The sequence below is a fragment of the Camellia sinensis genome, chromosome 14 (genome assembly GCF_055761805.1).
Source record: "Camellia sinensis isolate YWXY chromosome 14, ASM5576180v1, whole genome shotgun sequence".
Lineage (NCBI taxonomy): Eukaryota > Viridiplantae > Streptophyta > Magnoliopsida > Ericales > Theaceae > Camellia > Camellia sinensis.
This window is the reverse complement of record NC_138974.1, coordinates 138,785,354-138,800,508: the sequence shown is the minus strand read 5'-3', so window position 1 is coordinate 138,800,508 and position 15,155 is coordinate 138,785,354. Positions and strand designations below refer to the sequence as shown.

At 42.1% G+C, this 15,155-nt stretch overlaps 2 protein-coding genes across 2 annotated transcripts in view; one reads left to right on the top strand and one right to left on the bottom strand.

Moving 5' to 3' along the window:
- Positions 1–11,452: 11,452 nt before the first annotated feature.
- On the bottom strand, positions 11,453–12,163 carry LOC145807332 (ribosome-inactivating protein charybdin-like). Its single transcript, XM_082905321.1, has one exon. It carries the CDS (start codon positions 12,161–12,163, stop codon positions 11,453–11,455), a length of 711 nt encoding a protein of 236 aa, XP_082761447.1.
- Positions 12,164–13,301: 1,138 nt separating this feature from the next.
- The window catches only part of LOC114303518 (uncharacterized), a 6,240-nt gene continuing 4,386 nt past the window's right edge, over positions 13,302–15,155 (top strand). The window contains exon 1 of the mRNA XM_028248656.2: positions 13,302–15,098. Coding sequence (XP_028104457.2) covers positions 13,552–14,466 — 915 coding nt within the window. The 5' untranslated portion in view covers positions 13,302–13,551 and the 3' untranslated portion in view covers positions 14,467–15,098. The remainder of the gene's footprint in view (positions 15,099–15,155) is intronic.

Genomic DNA, 15,155 nt, shown 5'->3' with positions numbered 1-15,155 from the left:
CCCTAAAACCCTCAAACCCCAAAACCCCCAACCCCTAACCCCTAACCCCTAACCCTAAAATCCAAAACCCTAAACCCTAGAACCTAAACCCTAAACCCTTAAACCCTCAACCCTAAACCCAAAACCCAAAACCCTAAAACACTAAACCCTAAAACACTAAACCCTAAACCCTAAGTCTTAAAACCCTAAACCCTAAAATCCTAAACTCTAAACTCTAAACCCCTAAATCCCTAAAACCCTAAACCCCCAAACCCTAACCTCTAAATCCTAAACCCTAAACCATAACCCCTAACCCCTAACACCTAAATCCTAAACCCTAAACCCTAATCCCTAAACTCTAATCCCTAAAACCATAAAACCCGAAATCCTAAACCCTAATCTTAAACCCTAAAAAAACCCTAAACCCTAAAAAAATCTTAAACCCTAAACCCCCTCAAGACCCTAGACCCTAAACCTCAGACCCTAGAAACCTTACAAACCCTAAACCCCACATCCGAATCCCTAAACCCTAAATCCTAAATCCTAAACCCTAATCCCTAATCCCTAATCTCTAAACCCTAAATCCTAAACCCCCTACCCTAAAAACCCTAAACCCTAAACCCAAAACCCCCAACCCTAAACCGCCTAAACCCTCTAAACCCCCTACCCTAAAAACCCTAAACCCCCTAAACCCTAAACCCCAAACCCTAAAGCCCCTAATCCCCAAACCCCAAACCCTAAATCTTAAATCCTAAACCCAAAACCCCCTAAACCCCAAACCCCTAACCACCTAACACCCAAACCCCCAAACCCCAAAACCTAAACCCCTAAACCCGAACCCCAAACCCCTAACCCCTAAACCCTAAGCCCGAAACTCGAAACCCGAAATCCTAAATCCTAAACCTAAACCTAAACCTAAACCTAAACCCTAAATCCTAAAAAAATCATAAACCCTAAACCCTAAATCTTAAACGCTAAACACCCTAAACCCCCAAAAGACCCTAAAGACCCTAGACCCTGGACCCTAGAAACCATAGAAACCCTAGAAATCCCAAATCCCAAAATCTGAATCCCTAAACCCCAAACCCTAAATTCCAAAACCCCAAACCCCAAATCCGAAACCCTAAACCTTAAACCCTAACCCCTAAACCCTAAATTCTAAAATCCTAAAACCCTAAACCCTAAACCCCTAAACCCCCAAAAGACCATAGACCCTAGACTTTGGACCCTAGAAACCCCAAATCCGAATCCCTAATCCCTAATCCTAAAACCCTAAAACCCTAAAACTAAACCCTAACCCCTAAAAAATCCTAAACCCTAAACCCCCTAAAGACCCTAAAGATCCCAAACCCTAAACCCCAGACCCTAGAAACCCTAGAAATCCCAAATTCAAATCCCTAAACCTTAAACCTTAAATCCTAATCTCTAATCCCTAAACCCCCCATCCTAAACCCCCTAAACCCCCTACCCTAAAAACCCAAAACCCCCTAAACCCTAAACCCCAAACTCCAAATCCCAAACCTTGAACCCAAAACCCAAAACCCCCAACCCTAAACCGCTTACACCCTCTAAACCCTAAACCCCTTAAACCCTAAACCCCCTAAACTAAAAATCCTAAACCCCAAATCCCTAAAACCCTAAACCTCCTAAACCCCAAACCCCTAAACCCGAAACCTTAAAAAAACCCTAAAAAATCTTAAACCCTAAACCCTAAACCCCCAAAAGACCCAGGAACCTGGACCCTAGACCCTAGAAACCCCAAATCCGACTCCCTAAACCCTAATCCCTAATCTCTAATCCCTAATTCCCAACCCCCAAACCCTAAACCCCCAACCCCCAACCACCTAAACCCCCTACCCTAAACCCCTAAACCCCAAACCCCCAGTCCCCAACCCCCAACCCTAAACCCCTTACCCTAAAAACCCTAAACCCCCTAAACCGTAAACCGTAAACCCTAAACCCTAAATCCTAAACCCCAAATCTTAAATCCTAAATCCTAAACCCTAAAAATCCAAAACCCCCTAAACCCTAAACCCCTAAAACTCTAAACCCTAAACCCTAATCCCTAAATCCTATACCCTAAACCCTAAACCCTAAAATCCTAAACCCTAATCCTTAAACCCTAATCTCTAATCCCTAAAACCCTAAAACTCGAAACTCGAAACCCGAAATCCTAAACTATAAATCCTAAACCTAAACCCAAAACCCTAAGTCCGAAACCCGAAACCCTAAACCCTAAACCTAAACCAAAACCTAAACCCTAAACCCTAAACCCTAAACCCCCTAAAGACCCTAGACCCTAGACCCTAGAAATCCAAAATCCCAAATCCGAATCCCTAAACCCTAAACCCTAAACCCCAAAACCCCAAACCCCAAATCTCAAAATCCCCCAAACCCCAAATCTAAAACCCTAAACCCAAATGCCTAAACCCTAAAACCCTAAACTCTAAAATCCTAAAACCCTAAACCCCCTAAACCTCCAAAAGACCCTAAAGACCTGGACCCTAAACCCTAGAAACCCTAGAAATCCTAGAAACCCCAAGCCCCAAATTGGAATCCCTAAACCCAAAACCCTAATCCCTAAACCCTAATCACTAAATCCTAAACCCTAAAACCCTAAATCCTAAACCCTAAACCCTAAACCCTAAAACCCTAAAACCTAAACCCCCAATCCTAAAAAAAAAAAAACCCTAAACCCTAAAAATCCTAAACCCTAAAAACCCTAAGCCCTACACCCTAAACCCCAAACCCCTAAACCCTAAACCCTAAATTCTAAATCCTAAACCCTAAACCCCTAAACTCCTAAACCCCAAAACCTAAACCCTAAAAACCCTAAACCCTAAATTTTAAATCGTAAACCCCAAATCCTAAACCCTAAACCCTAAATTTTAAACCCAAAACCCTAAAAAACCCAAAACCCAAAACCCTAAAACCCTAAATCCTAAACCCTAAACCCTAAACCCTAAAACCCTAAAACCTAAACCCCCAATCCTAAAAAAAAAAAAAACCCTAAACCCTAAAAATCCTAAACCCTAAAAACCCTAAACCCTAAACCCTAAAAACCCTAAGCCCTACACCCTAAACCCCAAACCCCTAAACCCTAAACCCTAAATTCTAAATCCTAAACCCTAAACCCCTAAACTCCTAAACCCCAAAACCTAAACCCTAAAAACCCTAAACCCTAAATTTTAAATCGTAAACCCCAAATCCTAAACCCTAAACCCTAAATTTTAAACCCAAAACCCTAAAAAACCCAAAACCCAAAACCCTAAAACCCTAAAACCCTAAACCCCTAAACCCTAAACTCCTAAATCCTAAACCCTAACCCCTCAACCCTCAACCCTAAACCCCTAACCCCTAAAACCCTAAACCCTAAAACCTAAACCCTAAAACCCCCAACCCCAAAACCCTAAACCCTAAACCCTAAATCCTAACCCCTCAACCCTCAACCCTAAACCCCTAACCCCTAAAACCCTAAACCCTAAAACCCCCAACCCCTAACCCTAAAATCCCAAAACCCTAAACCCTACACCCTAAATCCTAAATCCTAACCCCTAACCCCTAACCCCCTAAACTTCTAAACCCCAAACCCTAAACCCTAAAAACCCTAAACCCTAAATTCTAAATCGTAAACCCCAAACCCTAAATCATAAATTCTAAACCCAAAACCCTAAAAAACCCAAAACCCCTAAAACCCTAAACCCCTAAATCCTAAACCCTCAACCCCTAAAACCTAAACCCTAAAACTCTAAAACCCCAAAACCCCCAACCCCTAACCCTAAAACCCAAAAGCCTAAACCCTAAAACACTAAACTCTAAACCCTAAGTCTTAAAACTCAAAACCCTAAAACTCTAAACCCTAAACTCAAAACCCTAAAACCCTAAACTCTAAACCCTAAACCCCTAAAACCCTAAACTCTAACCCATAAATTCTAAACCCTAAACCATAACCCCTAACACCTAACCCCTAAACCCTAAACCCTAATCCCTAATCCCTAAAACACTAAAATCCTAAAACCCAAAACCCGAAACCCGAAACTTTAAACCCTAAATCCTAAAACCCTAAACCCTAAACCCTAAAAAAATCCAAAACCCAAAACCCTAAACCCCCTAAACCCCCTAGACTTTAGACCACAGACCCTAGAAATCCTAGAAACCTTACAAATCCCAAATCCGAATCCCTAAACCCTAAATCCTAAACCCTAATCCCTAATCCCTAAATCCTAAACCCCCTAAACCCTAAACACTAAATCCTAAACCAAAAATCCTAAATCCTAAATCCAAAACCCCAAAACCCTAAATCTTAAAACCCTAAACCCTAAAATCTTAAACTCTAAACCCTAAATCCCTAAAACCCTAAACCCCCAAACCCTAACCCCTAAATCCTAAACCCTAAACCCTAAACCATAACCCCTAAATCCTAAACCCTAAACCTTAAACCCTAAACCCTAATCCCTAAAACCCCTTAATCCTAAACCCTAATCCTAAACCCTAAAAAAAACCCTAAACCCTAAAAAAATCCTAAACCCTAAACCCCCTCAAGACCCTAGACCCTAAACCCCAGACCCTAGAAACCTTACAAACCCCAAACCCCAAATCCTAAATCCTAAATCCTAAACCCTAATCCCTAAACCCCCTACCCTAAAAACCCTAAACCCCCTAAACCCTAAACCAAAAACCCCCAACCCTAAACCCCCTAAACACCTTAAACCCCCTACCCTAAAAACCCTAAACCCCCTAAACCCTAAACCCCAAACCCCAAACCCTAAAACCCTAAACCCCCTAATCCCCAAACCCTAAATCTTAAATCCTAAACCCAAAACCCCCTAAACCCCAAACCCCTAACACCCAAACCCCCAAACCCTAAATCCTAAACCCCTAAACCCGAACCCCAAACCCCTAAACCCTAACCCCTAAACCCTAAGCCCGAAACCCGAAATCCTAAACCCTAAATCCTAAACCTAAACCTAAACCCTAAATCCTAAAAAAACCATAAATCCTAAACCCTAAACCCTAAATCTTAAACGTTAAACACCCTAAACCCCCAAAAGACCCTAGACCCTGGACCCTAGAAACCCTAGAAATCCCAAATCCCAAAATCTGAATCCCTAAACCCCAAACCCTAAATTCCAAAATCCCAAAACCCCAAACCCCAAATCCGAAACCCGAAACCCTAAACGTTAAACCCTAACCCCTAAATCCTAAACCCAAAACTCTAAAATCCTAAAACCCTAAACCCTAAACCCCCAAAAGACCCTGAAGACCCTAGACCTTGGACCCTAGAAACCCCAAACCCCAAATCCGAATCCCGAATCTCTAATCCCTAAACCCTAAAACCCTAAAACCCTAAAACTAAACCCTAACCCCTAAAAAAATCCTAAACCCTAAACCCCCTAAAGACCCTAAAGATCCTAAACCCTAAACCCCAGACCCTAGAAATCCCAAATTCAAATCCCTAAACCCTAAACCTTAAATCCTAATCCCTAAACCCCCCATCCTAAACCCTAAACCCCCTAAACCCCCTACCCTAAAAACCCAAAACCCCCTAAACCCTAAACCCCAAACTCCAAATCCCAAACCTTAAACCCAAAACCCCCAACCCTAAACCGCCTACACCCTGTAAACCCTAAACCCTAAACCCCTTAAACCCTAAACCCCCGAAACTAAAAATCCTAAACCCTAAACTCCAAACCCCAAATCCCTAAAACCCTAAGCCACCTAAACCCCAAACCCCTAAACCCGAAACCTAAAAAAAATCCTAAAAAATCCTAAACCCCCAAAGGACCCAGGACCCTGGACCCTGGACCCTAGACCCTAGAAACCCCAAATCCGAATCCCTAAACCCTAATCCCTAATCTCTAATCCCTAATTCCTAAACCCTAAACCCTAAACCCCAAACCCTAAACCCCCAACCCCCAACCACCTAAACCCTAAACCCCCTAAACCCCAAACCCCCAGTCCCCAACCCCCAACCCTAAACCCCTTACCCTAAAAACCCTAAACCCAAAATCGTAAAAACCCTAAACCCAAAATCCTAAATCCTAAACCCTAAAAACCCAAAACCCCCTAAACCCTAAATCCTAAACCAAACCAAACCAAACCAAACCAAACCAAGCCTTAAGTCCCATCAAATGGGGTCGGCTACATGAATCCTTCTTCTCCACGCGGCCCTATCAAAGGCCATTTCATTAGTCAAATTAAGTAGATTCATATCTCTATTTATAACGCTAGTCAACGTTAATCTAGGCCTACTCCGTCCCCTAACACTTCCATCTACCGTTACAACATCGCATCTCTTCACTACTGCCTCTGTTGGTCTCCGTTGAATATGACCAAACCATCTCAAATGATTCTCTCTCAACTTATCTTCTATCGGTGCTACTCCTACCCATTCCCGAATACACTAATTCCTAATCCTGTCCTGTCTAGTCTTACCACACATCCACCTTAGCATCCTCATCTCAGCCACACTCATCTTATCTACATGTTGTTTCTTGGTTGCCCAACATTCCGTCCCATACAACATAGCTGGTCTAATAGCCGTTCTATAAAACTTACTTTTTAGTCTAGTGGGTATTCGTTTATCGCACAATACCCCAGACGCACTTCTCCACTTACACCATCCCGCCTTAATCCTATGGGCCACATCTGCATCAATCTCTCCCGTTGTTGTGATAATCGACCCTAAATAACGAAAATGTTCACTCTTAGGCAGTTCTTGGTTCTCAATCTTCACTTCTCCTCTGCTTTCATTGTTACTGTTACTAAATTTACACTCCATGTACTCTGTCTTATTTCTGCTTATCCGAAATCCTTTAGATTCAAGAGCTTTTCTCCAAATCTCCAACTTTGTGTTAACTCCTTCTCTAGTCTCATCCACTAACACAATATCGTCTGCAAAAAGCATACACCATGGCCCGTCATCCTGAATATTTATCGTCAACTCGTCCATAACTAAAGCAAAGAGATAAGGACTTAAGGTAGATCCTTGGTGTAACCCTACAGTGATAGGAAATTTACTTGTTTCTCCAGCTGGCGATCTAATAGTGGTCACCACCCCTTCATACATGTCCCTAATCGCGTCAATGTAGCCTTTTGTCACCCATTTTTTCTCTAACGCCCACCAGATTATATCTCGGGGCACTCTGTCATATGCTTTCTCAAGGTCGATAAACACCATATGAATGTCTCTTTTCTTTTCTTTATACTTTTCTATTACTCTCCTCAAAAGATAGATCGCTTCCATTGTTGACCTACCAGGCATAAACCCAAATTAATTCTCTTGACACCTCTGTTATGTCTCGCAATCGGCGTTCCATCACCCTCTCCCACACTTTCATTATATGACACATTAGCTTAATTCCTCTATAGTTGTTACAATTCTGGACATCACCTTTATTCTTATAGATTGGCACTAAAATACTCTTCCTCCACTCATCTGGCATGTTCCTAGTCAACAAAATTTTGCTAAACAACTTAGTCAACCAAGCAACTCCCTTTTTACTCAAACACTTCCAAGCTTCAATAGGGATATCATCAGGTCCTAAAGCCTTATTTGATTTCATCTTCTTAAGTGCAATTTCCATTTCAAAGTTCCTAATCCTGCGATAGAATCTATAGTCTTGGTTTATCGTATTATTGATTATTTCTTCCCCTATTGTCGTACTTCCATGTTCCTCATTTAACAGTTTCTCAAAATAATTCTTCCATCTTTCCTTAATCTCATCATCCTTCACCAATATCTTAGAATCCTCACTCTTGATGCACTTTACTTGATTAAAATATCTTGTTTTCCTCTCCCGTATCTTAGCAAGTTTGTATACCCTCTTCTCTCCCTCCTTACTATCTAGTTTAGTGTATAGGTCATCATAAACTTTCAACCTAGTCTCTCTCACTACTTTCTTGACCTCCTTATTAGCCAATCTATAGCTCTTAAGGTTTTCTTCAGTTCTATCATTCTGCCACTCTTTAAAGCACTCTTTTTTTGCCTTAACTACTGCTTGGACCTCTTCCCTCCACCACCAAGTTTCCCTCGAGCTGGATCCCGTTCCTTTCGACTCTCCAAGCACTTCCCTTGAGATTCTCCTCATACAATTGGCCATCGAATTCCACATAGAGTTAGCATCACCTTCTAAGTCCCAAGTACCTTCCTTATCCATTCGATTCTTAAATATTTCTAGTTTATCCCCTTTTAAGTCCCACCATCTTGTCCTACGACGCCCACCATCCTTCCTAACTTGGTATTGCCCTTTAAAACATAAATCTAGTACCAAAATCCTATGTTGAGAGACCAGACTCTCACCAGGAATCACCTTACAATCATTGCATTTCAGGCAGTCCACTTTTCTCACTAAGAAATAATCTATTTGGCTCTTAACTAATCCACTCTTAAAAGTTATCAAATGCTCCTCCCTCTTCCTATACATAGTATTGGCCACCACTAGGTCAGAAGCCAACGCAAAATCTAAGATTCTCTCTCCAGCCTCATTTCTGTCACCAAAACCGTATCCACCATGCACCCTTTCATAACCTACTTTATCTATGCCCACATGGCCATTAAAATCTCCACCTATAACCAGGTTCTCTCCTACGGGTATCTCCTGTAAGATCTCATCCATTTGCTCCCAAAAATCCCTCTTAGTCTGATCATCTAACCCTACTTGAGGGGCGTAAGCGCTAATAATATTCACTATATTCCCTCCAATAACTAGTTTAACCAGCATAATCCTATCTCCTTTCCTAGTGACCGCCACCACACTTTCCACAAGACCCTTCGCAATTATGATTCCTACCCCATTCTTGCGTCTATCCTTACCACTGTAATAAAGTTTAAAACCGGTATCCTCAATTTCCCTAGCTTTCTCTCCCGTCCACTTAGTTTCTTGTATGCAAGCTATACTAACTCTTCTCCTAATCATAACATCTACCAATTCCATCGTCCTACCAGTTAAGGTTCCTATGTTCCAAGTGGCTATCCTAAACCTATAGTCTTGGACTAGCTTTTTTACCCGCGCTCGTCCAGAAAAACGCGGAAACCTTTGCCCATTTTTCACCGCACCCAGGCGTCGATGCGGCACCCCTTGCTCACTTTTCGAAACACCCGGAGGCAGGCGCAACGCGTCACTTGAGGGGAACGACCTAGCATTTAAACGATTCAAAGTAGGATTCATTTTCATAAGGGATCCGAGCGGTTTTTTTTACGTGTTGGCTGTCGGCTACCTAACACACAACCCTCCTCCTTAACCCGGGCTTGGGACCGGCGGAGTTGTTAACAACCCCGGCGGAGTTACCCTAAACCCTAAAACCCTAAACCCTAATCCCTAAAACCTAATCTCTAATCCCTAAAACCCTAAAACTCGAAACCCTAAACTATAAACCCTAAACCTAAACCCAAAACCCTAAGCCCGAAACCCTAAACCTAAACCCTAAAAAAAACACTAAACCCTAAACCCTAAATCCCAAACCCCAAACCCTAAACCCTAAAACCCTAAACCCTAAAACCCTAATCTCTAATCCTATTTAGGGTACCTAACACACAACCCTCCTCCTTAACCCGGGCTTGGGACCGGCGGAGTTGTTAACAACCCCGGCGGAGTTACCCTAAATCCTAAACCCTAAAACCCTAAACCCTAATCCCTAAAACCTAATCTCTAATCCCTAAAACCCTAAAACTCGAAACCCTAAACTATAAACCCTAAACCTAAACCCAAAACCCTAAGCCCGAAACCCGAAACCTAAACCCTAAAAAAAACACTAAACCCTAAATCCTAAACCCTAAACCCCCTAGAAACCCTAGAAACCCAAAATCCCAAATCCGAATCCCTAAACCCCAAATCCCAAACCCCAAATCTAAAACCCTAAACCCAAATCCCTAAACCCTCAACTCTAAAATCCTAAAACCCTAAACCCCCTAAACCTCCAAAAGACCCTAAAGACCTTGGACCCTAGACCCCAAAACCCCAAATCCCAAAATCCCAAACCCCAAATCTAAAACCCTAAACCCAAATCCCTAAACCCTAAAGACCTTGGACCCTAGAAATCCTAGAAACCCCAAGCCCCTAAACCCTAATCACTAAATCCTAAACCCTAAAACCCAACCTAAACCCCAAATCCTAAAAAAAAAAAAAAAAAAACCCTAAACCCCAAACCCTAAAAATCCTAAACCCTAAAAACCCTAAACCCAACACCCTAAACCCCTAAACCCTAAATTCTAAATCGTAAACCTAAAACTTAAACCCTAAAACCTAAACCCAAAACACTAAACCCTAAGTCTTAAAACCCTAAACCCCTAAAACCCTAAATAACCCCTAACACCTAATCCCTAAAACCCGAAATCCAAAACCCTAAACCTTAAATCCTAAAACCCTAAACCCTAAAAAAACCCAAAACCCTAAATCCCCTAAACCCCCTAGACTTTAGACCCTAGACCCTAAACCACAGACCCTAGAAACCTTACAAACCCCAAATCCGAATCCCTAAACCCTAAATCCTAAACCCCCTAAACACTAAGCCCTAAACCCAAAATCCTAAACCCTAAATCTTAAAATCCTAAACCGTAATCCTAAACTCATCCCCAAACCCTAAATCTTAAACCCCAAACCCCAAACCCCCTAACACACAAACCCCCAAACCCTAAGCTCGAAATCCCTAGAAATCCCAAATCCCAAACCCAACCTCAAACCCTGACCCCTAAACTCTAAAATCCTAGAACCCTAAACCCCCAAAAGACCCTAGACCTTGGACCTTAGAAACCCCAAATCCGAATCCCTAAAACTAAACCCCAGACCCTAAAAATCCTAGAAATCCCAAATTCAAATCCCTAAACCCCAAACTCTAAATCCCAAACCCCAACATCGCCTACACCCTCTAAACCCTAAACCCCCTACCCGAAACCCAAACCTGAAACCCTAAATCTCGAACCCGAACCCCAAAACCCGAAATCGTAAACCCTAAAAACCCAAAAACACTAAACCCTAAAAAATCCTAAACCATCGTAAACCCAAAACCCTATAAAACCTTAAACCACTAACCCAAAACCCCATCCCCAATCCCCCACTCCCGAACCCTAAACCCAAACACCCCGACCCCCAAACCCTAAACTGAAACGCTCAACAATCAACCCCCAACCCAAATCGAAACCCTCAACCCCGAACCCCCATACCCGACCCCCACCCTGACCACGACCCCCGAAATCTCGAAACCCCAAACCCCTAACCCCCGAGCCCTGAACCCCTAAACTCGAAAACCTAAACCCTAAACACCCCCAAACCCAAAACCCAAAATTGCAAACCCCGAAACCCGAATCCAAAACACTAAACCCTAAATCCTAAACCCTAATCTAAAACCGCAAACCTAAAACCTAAACCCTAAGCCCTCAACCCCAACTCCAACCTCGAAACCCTAAACCCTAACACCTAACCCCCCGAACCCAAACCCCAACCCCAACCCGAAACCTAACCCCTAACTCTAAACCCTAACTCCTAAGCATGATGCCGAGTACGGCAACCGCATCTAGAATGGACACGATATTCATCTCGTTGGGTTGCCAAATTTGGAAGATATGATCGTGATTAGCATCGGCTCGTAGCAATTGGGTAGAGAGGAATCCCCAGGAATGCGCTAGTTCCTGCATCCAGGCAGGGGGTGGTGACGAACTATAGTTGCTGAATGTGACTGCGAGAAAGTCAGTGATACGAGTATATCTAATCGATTCACTGATCATCTGAATCACGATGATCAGTGACCTCGCACGAGTTGAGGATGTCGCTGAGGTAGCGAGCTGATTTACGGCATGCGTGAGTTGGATCTGACCAAGGTGTATCTCATCCATACATTGACCGGCAACATTTTGCAGGGAAAGGTAGTCGGCTTCGTAACCTAAGAATGTGGATTCGGGAATTAAATGTGAAGAAGAAGAAATACGCCCGAACTCCAACCATTCTTGAGAATTCTCCATTTGGAAGGCGCGCACGTAGAGGTTGTCCTGTTGAATCCTCAGCCTAATCCAATGAATGTTGGTTCGCAAAATGATGTCGAACCATCGAGTTGATGCATTTTGCTGAGCAGGAAGTATAGGAATATTATGGGAAAAAGTCGCTCTCAATACAACGCGTAAACCCGCAATAAAGTTCCTGTAAGCTCTACTGCCTCTTTCAACGTTGAACTCCCTCGTGAATTCTGCCATCAACTGAATTCAATCCTGCCATTGACAATAATAATCAATCAATAGAAAAACATAAAAATAATAACTCAATGAAATGTTTGTAAAAAGAAACAAAATCTCAAATTAATCTCAGCCTTTAAATCCATTGCCACCCAAGATACATGTTCCATCTAGATTCAAAGCAGAGGTGTCTTGTTATATAGATTTACCATGGGAAAATATCTTAACCATGAATAATAACAAATAAAGTCAATCCCCAAAGATATCTTATATTTACCATAGGTCTTAATGGCACTTCGAAACACAATCAGACTACAATCAAAATTGAGTGAATTCTTGTAACAAAACTAATTATCTTGTATTTATTTATTTATTCTATAAATTGGTTTTGCCTGCTCTTTTATCACTAGTATTCAAACTATCTATCATTCAATTTAAGAAAAGAAAAAACTACTAATAATCTACAGTAGAGATAAAGTTTTATAATGGGTTGAAAAAATAAAATAGAAATTGTTGATAAGTCATGCACTCAGATACTTTGATTAAGGTAAGAAAGTGATGTCCTGAACTTTGATTATGTTCACAAATTAAACTTGCAACTTAGTTATTGTTCAATCACTCTTCTTGGACAATGATGGATAAACAAAAAATCAAAATTAAGCCTAACAATGATATCCATAACAAAGGAAAACGCAAGAATGGTGATTCTTAGATCTTCTAAATTCATTTAGTTTGGTTTCTAATGGGCAATAAATTATAAATACCACCTCATCACACAGGTTATCTACTTAATACTCTATCTAAGAAGATGGCGGTATGTATTGTAATGGTTTGAAGGCCACCATGGCTTAGAGTGAGACGCTCCTCCTCTCTAGAAACTTTACGTTTCTAGGGTTCTGCATTCAATTCTTCATTGAACTGCGAGGTTTCATGTCATGGCTAACTCAATATTAAGGGTTAGTTTGGGATGTTCTAAAAAAGTGTACTTTTTGACTTATTGGCTTATATGAGTTGGGTTTGATGTGATGTGTTAGAGAGGTGATGCGATTTAAATAAAATGATATGACTTAAATAGGATAGTGACTTTTTAACTTTTTATAACTTGGGCTACAGGGGAAACGGGTTCTGATGTAACTTTTGGGTCGCTTCAAATAAATGAAGAGAGAGATGTTGAATCTAATGAGTTATTTGGTGTTCATAGCCCACAACGTTTAAGTCTTTCTGAGCAAGAACTAGAAACACTAGTTAGTATTGCACAGAAGAGTGAGATCAAAATGAAGAGGGTGACGACAGAGTCTATTCAAGAACTCGCTAATCGTCTTGAGTTTCTTAAGGCGAGGGCATCGACGGATTCCACTCATATCCAGTGACCCTTTGCTGATCTCCGTTTGGGAGTCTCTCCGACGCCGATGGTTCATAAACCTCGATGGTCAGATGTGGTGGAAGAGGGTCCGCGATCTAAGCTGTTAGATCTTCCTGACAGTTTGATGGTGACCAAAACCAGAGGTATTAGTCATCCACATGCAGCGATTGAGGGTCAAACGGAGAAGCCGACTATGTCATCCTCTGGTAACGATGGATTAGGGCCTTTTGATGTGGGTGATCGGGCTATTGTTGAGAGTGGTTATCGATCAAATGATGATCGAAACCCTAACATCGCAGATGTTGATCTTACACATATTCTACCAGCAGGGGCTGATGGTAATACCCAGCGTGGAGGCTTCCAAGCTCGTGGAAGGGGGGCTACTGCTAGAGGCATGTATAGACAGGAACCTCGATCTTGGGCAAATGTTGCTTCTGCATCTGTTCGATCTGAGGTAAAACTTCAATACTTCCCTCCTAAAGTGGATAATGATAAGATCGTAGTTAAAATGCCACCTGTTTCCCTTTTAGCTAAATGGGAGGCGTGTTTGGTAGGGTACTTTATTGATAAGAGGTTGCCTTACACACTGATCAAAAATAGTGCTTTTAATATGTGGCATAATAAGGGGCTTCTGGAAGTTAACATGAATGACGAGGGATTTACCTTGTTCATTTTTGAGAACAAGGATTGTTGCAAGGACATTCTGGATGGAGGGCCATGGTATGTTGGAGGTTTTCTATTAATCCTCAAGCAATGGCATCGTATGATGAAACTCTCAAAGGAAGACAAGAAGACCATTCCTGTGTGGGTGAAATTTTACAATATCCCTATGGAATTCTGGAATGGGGATGGGCTGAGTAGGATAGCAAGTGCTGTTGGTGTCCCTTTGTTTATGGACCAACTCACTTCCTCTGGTAACATAATCTCCTTTGCCAGAGTTTGTGTAGACATACACAGCTGATTCTACATTTCCAGAATACTTCTTCATCTCAAGTGAGGGGTGAATCTATGGAAATTCAAGTTGAATATCAAGGTGTCCCCACAAGATGTACACACTGTAATGTCTTTGGCCATGAAACTAAACTGTGTGTCTCTGCTCAAGTATCTAAACTATTGAGCTACAACATAACACCGAGAACAATGAGCACTTGTGTGGAGAGGAAGCTGGCTGGAGCGAAGTGAAGGATAAGGGCAAGAGGAAAGTAGGTGAACTGCCCCCTACACCAAACCCTATGAGTCCTACAGAAATCTCTAGTTCATCAATTGAATTGGGGGTTGGTCGGGGGACTCAAGAGGGAGCCAATATGAGCAAGGAGGTTCCTGACACAAATAATTCCATAGCTATAGAGGAGGATGCAGTTATAATCAAGGCTTCAGAACAGGTGGCAGCTTTCCATTGAGAGGTGATGCACATTGTCAAACTGATCAATCCAGGAGCTGCAGACCTTATCCAGGAAGTAGGGGGAATGAAAGAGGGGGGGAAAACCCCTCCAGATATAACAAGGCAAAAGATGGATAGAGCAAATATCACTGGGAGTTCTACAAAGAATAAGCCTTCTGGCAAATCTGGGGGAGCCAGAAGAAGAAGAAAATGTAAGTGGTGTCTTTCTTTTTTGGGATCTGATTAGGAATTTTTTGCTTATTCTCATG

Coding starts and splice junctions, on each gene's coding strand:
- LOC145807332 (XM_082905321.1), bottom strand. CDS start 12,163: ATGGCAGAATTCACGAGGGAGTTCAACGTTGAAAGAGGCAGTAGAGCT.